Source organism: Marmota marmota, unplaced genomic scaffold (assembly GCF_001458135.2).
Source record: "Marmota marmota marmota unplaced genomic scaffold, marMar, whole genome shotgun sequence".
Classification (NCBI taxonomy): Eukaryota; Metazoa; Chordata; class Mammalia; order Rodentia; family Sciuridae; genus Marmota; species Marmota marmota.
This window is the reverse complement of record NW_026000101.1, coordinates 17707956-17716612: the sequence shown is the minus strand read 5'-3', so window position 1 is coordinate 17716612 and position 8657 is coordinate 17707956. Positions and strand designations below refer to the sequence as shown.

The 8657-nt window shown below is 42.9% G+C and overlaps 1 protein-coding gene across 1 annotated transcript; it reads right to left on the bottom strand.

The window, feature by feature from the left end:
• Positions 1-324: 324 nt before the first annotated feature.
• Fam205c (family with sequence similarity 205 member C) lies at positions 325-6655 on the bottom strand. Its single transcript, XM_048783124.1, is given in 6 exon segments — positions 325-1052; positions 4187-4293; positions 5297-5357; positions 5857-5902; positions 6376-6401; positions 6404-6655. Coding segments are annotated over 6 exon segments (714 nt in total). The 5' UTR covers positions 6519-6655; the 3' UTR covers positions 325-693.
• Positions 6656-8657: the final 2002 nt, after the last annotated feature.

The window sequence follows — 8657 nt, the reverse complement described above, 5'->3', positions numbered from 1 at the left end:
ATGACAGTTTCTTATGGTTCTTTTGGGTACCTCCTCATCCTGTACTCTGTATTGTGCAAGGCCTTCATTCCAAGGAGCTGGAAGCAAAGGGTTGGAACTGGCAACAGGGCTACTCAGCCTCCCAGATAATTACCCTTAAAGATCTCAATAAAAACAGGGAAAAGATGGAGGAGATTCTGTCATTTGGTCTTAACATTTGTCATGTTAGTTGTGTGCTTTTGATAAACACAAAAGCACCTTCTCAAGGACACCATGGAATCCATGACAAAATTCATGCCTGACCTATGCTTTAAATGTACCTTAAACAAGGATCTTTGTTCTCTGCTTAAGTACCTTTATCCACAGTCCAGGGGTTGAAAGGAATCACATGAAATGCTGACCCATCTGAAATGGATTTAAGCTCCTGTACCACATGGGGAGTATTTTTATTTCCTCTACTCTCTCCATCACATACCACATTGAAAATAAAGAGACACAAACAAGTGGCTCTTTGCTTACAGGTATAGAGTATATTTGGAGAATACTATGCCTCACCTGCATGTTAATATAAAGGGTGATTGACAGTCTTCTTCAGGGGGATGTAGAAAAAAAACCTCCTTTTTGTTGGAATGGTTATTTTCCTGGGTAAACTGGTGCCTTCTGCTGAGCTGAGAGTTGCGACTTGGGATAGATTTTCTGGTTGGGTGACCCAAGTCAGTTGACAACAGAATTTGGAGCAGTTTTATGAGTGGCACAGTCCTTAAGGTTGGCTGGACTGAAGGGCGTTTTGCTGGAACTGTTGGTGAAGGCACTGAGGACATCAAGGAAAGACAAGTGCTCCTTCTCAGTAGGGGGAGGCAGGGCCATGGGGTTCTCTGTTTTCTTCTCCAACCTAGGTCCTCCCACTCGGTCTTTGGTGTGGGTTGGACCCTTCTTAACCTCTTTTGTCCTGGATCGGGTCACTTTCTCAGCCTTAGATGGGGAAATGGGTTCCTCATGCCTGTGAGCTTTCACTTCAGGGTTAATCCAGTGCGAATAGAGCTTCATCGTATTTCCCAAGTCAATTTCTGGAGCTCCTGGAAAGGTGGAGCTCTTGTGAATATGGGTTGCCCCTACCCAACCCTCCAACTCTTCGCCCAGGAATGTGTGCCCCTGAAAACTCTGGCCCTGCCCAGGTTCATCCTATAAGACATGAAACATTTGTCCCTGCAAAGTTTGGATTTGAAAAATATAGTCCATTAAAATATTGGACTTGCAAAATTTAGCCTAGCAAATTATGGCCCAATAAGTTGGCACACTATAAGTTCTGACCCTTTAAGGCCAGGCATTCTCAGGAATCCTCATTTGGGTGAGATCATTCAGCTTAGTCTAATAGCCGTGCAGAACATTTTTATCTGGTCTTTTTGTTTCCAAGGAATCTCTGAGAGTGCTCTGGGAACTCAAGGTGAGAGAGATGCAGGTGGAACAGCTGAGGGTGGAGCTGGTGATTCTAGAGATCCAGATAAATCCTTGCCAATCCCTACTCACTCAAGGCAACCATCTTGGCTAAAGTTTAATTCTATCTGAAAACAATCCTGGAGATACATTTGAGAAGTCAGGGACTCCGGGGTTCTTCTTAGAAGCTCCCTACTGGCCCTTGAACCTCAGCAGAATGGATGCTTGCTCTGATTGGAGAAAGCCCAAATACCACACCTCCCTCTCTCTGATTCTTAGTTGCTTTGAATTTCACTGGGTCCTCTGTTTTCTCTGCTGAGGTAGGACACTCCCAAAGGCCTCGGCTAAGGACTCCAGAGGTTCTCCAGCTATGCACAAAACACCTGGGCTTCTGTCATGTCCACACAGGGCTGTAAGATCTCAGAGGCACAGTGGGCTGAACCCTGGGGATAAACCATGGCTGAACCTGACCTGGGATTAGGTTGCATTTGGCTCTGCTGCACTATATTTCAAGTGCAATTGCAAGTTCTTCTTTTAAGCAGACACATTTTGGATCTGGGGCATGTGAGATGTCTGGTAAGGTAGGGAATTCCTAGAGAAATGTTTTTGTTTGGTTGTTTAGACTCCTCAAGGTCTATGTGGAAATATTCTTTGAAATGACCAAAAATTGTTCCTTGCACTCCTTTGTTTTATGGGACTTCCCCACATGTATCCCTAAGAATTTCTGAAATTAAACTTTTTTTTGTGTGTGTGGCATGATGGGTGCCTTGAGTAATTGGGGACTGTCAGGGATCCATCTGACATTATAAAGCCACCACCTCTATTCACTTGTACTTTGGCCTGGAGTACCTGTACAAGTCTTATTGGTAACTCGAAAGTGTGGCCCAAGACTTCATATGTTGCTGTTCAAACGAGGTTGAGTCAGAGATTCTAATGGGCCCAAGCACCAACTCTGCGATTGTAGATTAGCTACTGATTGCTGGGGCCATAGCTCTGGAGAAAGCAGCAAAATAGAGAGCAAGCAGCCCTGGCAGGAAGACAAACTTGTTTCCAGTTAGATTCTCAGTGGCTCTCTGAGACAGGGCCCAGGCAGCTCAAGGTCATCAGTATCTGATGAGAACTGGCCAAGGTCTATCAATATTCAGGGAGTCACTTCCTGACCTGTGTAGGGGCTGACAGCTGCTTCCAAGTTCTAGGGACTTATTTTCCAGAGGACGGGGAACCAACTTGCTGCCAGATCCCCTAGAATGTTGAAGATCCAGTGATTTGAGCAAGGATCACTAGACCAAGCATATCTTTCCACATTCATAATCTATGTGCAACATTTTTTAGCCTAAGCAAGCAACTGTGGGCTGGCACTGCTGCCACAATGGATGGCTACAGGTGGCTGCAGGCTGAGGGCATGGCTGTGCTGCTCCAGGGCAGGGGCTGCTAGTCATCAGGGGAAAGGAGAAACTGGATAGATTGATAAATCTTTGGAAGAAGGCTCCAGCGTGGTAAACCAATCATTTTAACTACTTAACCAAATCAACTATTTTAACTGCTTCTGAAAATGGAATTCCAGCAGCCTGTGGGCATATTCCAGGACAATGCTGCCACCCTCTGGAGGACTAAAACGGGAGGGTCCTAGGTCTGGTGGGACAGGCTGCAACATATCTCAGGGATTATATTGTGTGGTTCTCTGTAGATGACAGAGAGCTCTGGACAACAGATGGCAAGTCTTCAACGGTCCAGGAGCTGACTCTATAGCAGGTGCTAAACAAAAACTGGGCTTTTTAATAATCAAGTGGAAAAAGCCAAATTTGGGAATGTGGGGAAGAAGCTGGGACTACTAAAGTGGAAAAAATTTTAGGCAGCACAGAAACAAGAGAGAAATTATTGACTAGAAAAGGACTAGGGCTCCCCTGTTGTAGAGAGATCTCTAGAGACTAGGAACTCATTGTGCATTCCCCAGGTAATGGAGAGAGGCCACTTAAAAGCTGAAAGGTGGGAGAGGGTAGGGCCAGAGCGAGGGGATGGGGTTTGAGATTTGCTTAGGTGATATTTCTGCTCTGTGGTGGACTGGCTAGACTCCCATGAGTCCAGAGTCGAGGGGATGAAAGCCTATCTTTTCAACAGACACCTTAGAGGTAGTATTCAGAATGAAAAGGAAAAAAAAAGTTACTTGTTTGTTTTCCAGGCCTTGAAAACACTGGGAGAAGTACAAGAACTCCCCCACAGGTCATGGGGCCCTCAATGTGGAAATACATGCGTTTACATCCTTACTTAAAGAGGTACCTAAGGGCCTTTTGAACATAGGAACAGCATGTGAAGGGAATGCAAGGTTGTGGGGTATTGTCTTAAATTCAGGAGCTCCTGGTGAAGGGAAAGAAAGGGAATATGGTATTCAAGGTCTGCTAACCTTTGTTCTTGGGGACAAGTGCAGAGTTGTGCTTCCTTCTCTCCTTCTGGTTCACAGGAATCTTAGGCTCCTCAAGGCTTGAAGAAGACAGAGCCCCTGCATCCTGAGGCTTTTTTGGCACTTGAGATTTCTGCTTTTGCTGGAGGTGGTCAGGGCAGACATTGTGGACACTGGCTGTATCAGTTGACTGGATAGCTGAATGAATTAAAGGTTTCTGACCCAATTGTGACAGACTGGGGCCAGATGCCTGTGAAAACTGTCTGGAGTCAAGGGAATCCTGCTCATAAGACACACCTGATGTGGACAATGTGTCTAGGCAAGCAGAGCTCTGCAGTGACCCCAATAAAGAAGGGGAGATCTGGTTGTTGTCACACTCCAGCAATTGCTGAATGTCCAGAGCTAGAGAATTGCAGATTTGGCAGCCAGGATCTGCACACAGGAGCCGCCGTATACTTTCCACCTGGGGAAGCCAGCCGTGGCTGGGAAGGGAAACATGGCAACTGTTAAGGATGGAGTGACATCCGCCTCTTTGCAAGAATGGGCTGGGGATTGCTGCATCCACTCCCAGTCCTACAAGTCCTATACCCTCTGGCTGTCTACTCCTCTGCTCTTATTCCTAGGAAATGCCATTTGGCAAGGGATGATGAACTGGGCTAAGGTTCTGGGGCAAGCTCTCAGACAACCTATGGAAGGGCATAACTCTCAGAGAAGATGGGAAGCTGGGATTAGTTCTCTGCTGACCTCAGTGAGAAGCTGAATTGAATCAGACAGATGGAGTAGCTAAGTAGTTAGTTGATGGGACGTCACCAGAAACATCATTAGGTAGGACCAATATTAGTTTCATTTGTGGTAAAAAACAAAACAAAACAAAACCTGAAGTCCAGGATTCATTACATCCAAACTGTAGAAAATGAGGTTCTCACTTAGAGAAATATGGGATACCCCTGTGTCCATACCCAGCATTTGTTAGCTATCAGTCCCATTCTCTGGAAATCTTGATAGGATAAGATGATATATTCCTGTTTGAGTGGTCCCAGGAACTCTCCTCCCTGAAGACAGACCAGAGGATGTAATGTCAGCAGGGTCCAGGAAGACCCAGGGAATCTTTCCTTGAAAATGTGTAGCTCTAAGAAAATATAACAATGATGCTGTCTTTCAAAACCCATTCTCTTAATGGGATAATTTGTCTCATGGCTGAATGCAACCCCACATAGTGCCTTTTATGACTTATACACTGATCAAATCCTGAATTGCAAACTACAGTGACCCTAGCAAAGAGTAGAATTGGATGACTCTGTTCCCTTCCCTTCTGAAATGTCTGAAACCCTGTTGGCCCTGACAACTCTAAATAATTAAGCCAGCCTCTACCATGTATGTCTCTTCTCAACCATTATTTCTCTCCTCATTCCTGCTCCAACAAAGGCCAAGAGAACATTACAGTCCAGGCTGGGAGTTTGGAGACTGCAAAGAGCAAGAGATCACCTTTTCATGACAGAGAGCAGCTTCCTCAGCTTCTCAGCTTCTTCCTGGGAAGTCTTCTTAGCTGAGGAACCAGGAGACAGTGTTAGGTAGAACAGCAGAGAATTCAGGGACATCCTATAAGGAAGCTAAAGGCTTTTGAATGAGAGGAGACTGAAAACCCCAATGCTCTTAAGTCAAATCTGTGTGCAGCTTAACCATCTATAACAACATGCTCTCCCTAATCTTGTCTGATCTTTACAACCACATTGAGTGGACAAGATCACTGGTGCTACACCCACTTTATGGAGAACAAGACTGAGAGATGAAATTATTTCCACAGGGTTATAAAACTAGTAAATGACACAGTTAATGACATCTGTCTTACATTTTCATTCTTAGGAAGGTAAAATAGAATTTTGGAAGGTTCCTATGCTCTGATTTCCCACCCATGCAGGTCTTTTGTTAGCAGTTGCCACTGGGGGTATTAAAGGCTGCAGTGGTTAGAACACATGGCTTCTGGCACCAGGGATCACAAAGGCTCTATGGGGACCTCAGTCACAGTGGAGTGGAAGGGGCTTTACCTTTTGATGTTCTATCTTTAGACTTTTGTTTGACTGCTCCGTGATGCTTAAAGACAAAAACATTAGAATGTGAAGTTGGGTCACCATTTCCTTTTTCATGTCTAAAATGATACAAAACCCATTAGCATTTCTCAATATTTTTCTGTATTCCATTTAATACTCTTCTGTCATTCTTTTACATACACTATCTTTTTTACCCAAACTTTTCCCTTCTATGCTTATTTCTGACTCACTTTGAAGCTCTTCCAAACTCCATACCTTCCACTCCTATTTCATGGACAAATTTTGTGGGGAGTTCAGGATGAGATAGAAGGAAAAGTGAAGAGATTAAAGGATGGTGGTGAAGGTCCTAAATGGCCCCCAACCAGGATAATGACCCAAATTGGGAGCTGTTCTGGGATCCAATGAGAAAACCCCCATTAAAAAAAATCAAGGGGCAAGGATATAAGAGAAAATGAGGGGATAAAATCTTCTTAATGGAGGCTTATCCATTCGTTTATGATCACAGTATTTCCCTACCTGGCAACAGGTTTCATTAGGTTCCGACTTATTTTTTGGTGCCCCTTTTTCACTTGCCAAATAATTAATGCAATAATGAAGATGGATCCATAGGTATAGAAGGGATATCCCGCATCCCATACAACAAAGGCAGGAATCAACATGATCTAAACCTCACTAGCCATCCCTCTTCCTAGGTTTCCAGGGTCTTGGAACCTAATGCCTCCAGATTCTAGGCATTGTCACCTTTGCCTCACAGATGGATCAAGACCAACAGACTACATCACAAAGCCTTCCTGTTTCACAAAGCAGGTACAGCATCACAGACTTTCATCTTACAGAAACTCATTGGTGATTCATTGTTCAGATGAGGATGTCTAGTTATCTATATAGGCTGCAGAGCCTGGGATAAAAGATACCAAGTTCGATAGCAGCATACACTCTTCTAGCTCTCTCTATTCCCTGTATCCTGATGCTCAGCTCTCTATTACTACAATAGTGTGGAAACTATTCACCAGATAACACGTTATGCATACTGTATATACTTTAAGAGAGTGGCTAAGTCAGAGAAACGAACTACATTATTTGTAACTGGGACAATAACTAAAAAAATACACACCAAGATAGGTCCAGCATAATAATTGTTATGTCTTGGAATCATATTTTTTGACCTCACGAGCAATAAGAGGTATCAATTATCAAGAAGTTCAGAGCCCAGTGTGGTGGTGTATACCAGTAATCCCAGTGGCTCAGGAGGCTGAGGCAGGAGTACCGCAAGTTCAAAGCCAGCTTGAGAAACTTAGTGAGACCCTAAGCAAGTCAGCAAAACCCTGTCTCAAAATTCAAAAATGAAAAAAGGACTGGGGGTGTTGCTCTGTGGTTAAGCACCCCAGGGTTCAATCTCCAATAGGAAAAAAAGTCAGGAAGATCATGTCAGATGTTATCAAAGAAAGCATGAACCTGCCGTCCTTTCAAAATATTTCTGAGAGCTAAAGACCCCTCCAAGGCCTGGTGGTCCAGTATGAGGTTAATCGAAAGAGATCGTAAATATCACCTTCCACGAAGGCACATGAATAAGGCTCATTTTGGGAGCTCTGTCCAAAGCTTTATTTTCCAGAATTGCCTCTACAGATCTTATGGTATCTGGCTTATTCATAGAGATAGGTTATTGGCAAGACTTTTGATTAAGTGGTTCTTTGTGGAATCTGCCACCATTGGAATGTTTGGCTGAGTGTTTTATGAAGATCTGAATTTTCATAAAAATTTAGGCATGGGAAAGATTTCCTCCATTCAATCCAAGTACCCCACCATTCCTATATCCACTGATTCACATATGAATGTTAACTATGGCTCCTGGCAACATGATAGTATATCTCCAACACCTCAAGATTTCTGAATTTCCTTGAGAAGTTCTTGCCTTGGTAAATTGGTAGTCTGAGGCTCAAAATCTCTGAAAAGGTCACTTGGTCCTTCCTCCAGCATCCAGGCCTCCACCAAACAGACATGGTAAATACTTGATTTGTGCTCATCCCTGAGATAGACAAAGGTAGAAAGACATTTAAGTTATGTTGCCTGCCTGCCCTCAAGAAACTTAAAAATCTAGTTTGAAAGGCAAGATTAATTCACATGAAGCAAAAGCCAATCTCACAGGGGGCTAGGGAGGGGAAAAATACAGAGTTAGTGTTTAATGGTCACAGAGTTTCTGTTAGAGATGATGAGTAAGTTATGGAAGTGAATAATATGGTGATTATACAACACTGTGAAACTCTTCATGCTGCTGAATTGTACACTTAAAATGATTAAAATGCTAAATTTTGTTCAAGTATGTATTATCCCAATTATGAAACAAACAACTGAAAAACAATCTTAAAATTCATAAAACGAATGACCTAGAAAATCAAAGCCATTCTTAGCAAAAAAAAAAAAAAAGATGAAGACATCACAATATCCAACTTCAAATTATACTACAGAGCCATAATAACAGAAACAGCCTGGTATTGGTATAAAAATAGACACATAAGGGCTTGGATTGTAGCTCAGTTGTAGAGTGCTTGCCTAGCATATGTGAGATACTGGGTTCAATCCTCAGCAACACATAAAAATAAATAAATAAAATAATGGTATTGTCTCTGTCTAAAACTAAAAAAATAAAAATAAAAATAGACACATGAACTAATGGAATATAATAGAAGACAAACCCCACGTAGTCATAGTCATTCAATTTTTGACAAAGGTACCAAAAACTTACATTGGATAAAACTTACATTGGATAGCATTTTTAACAAACAGTGCTGGAAACACTG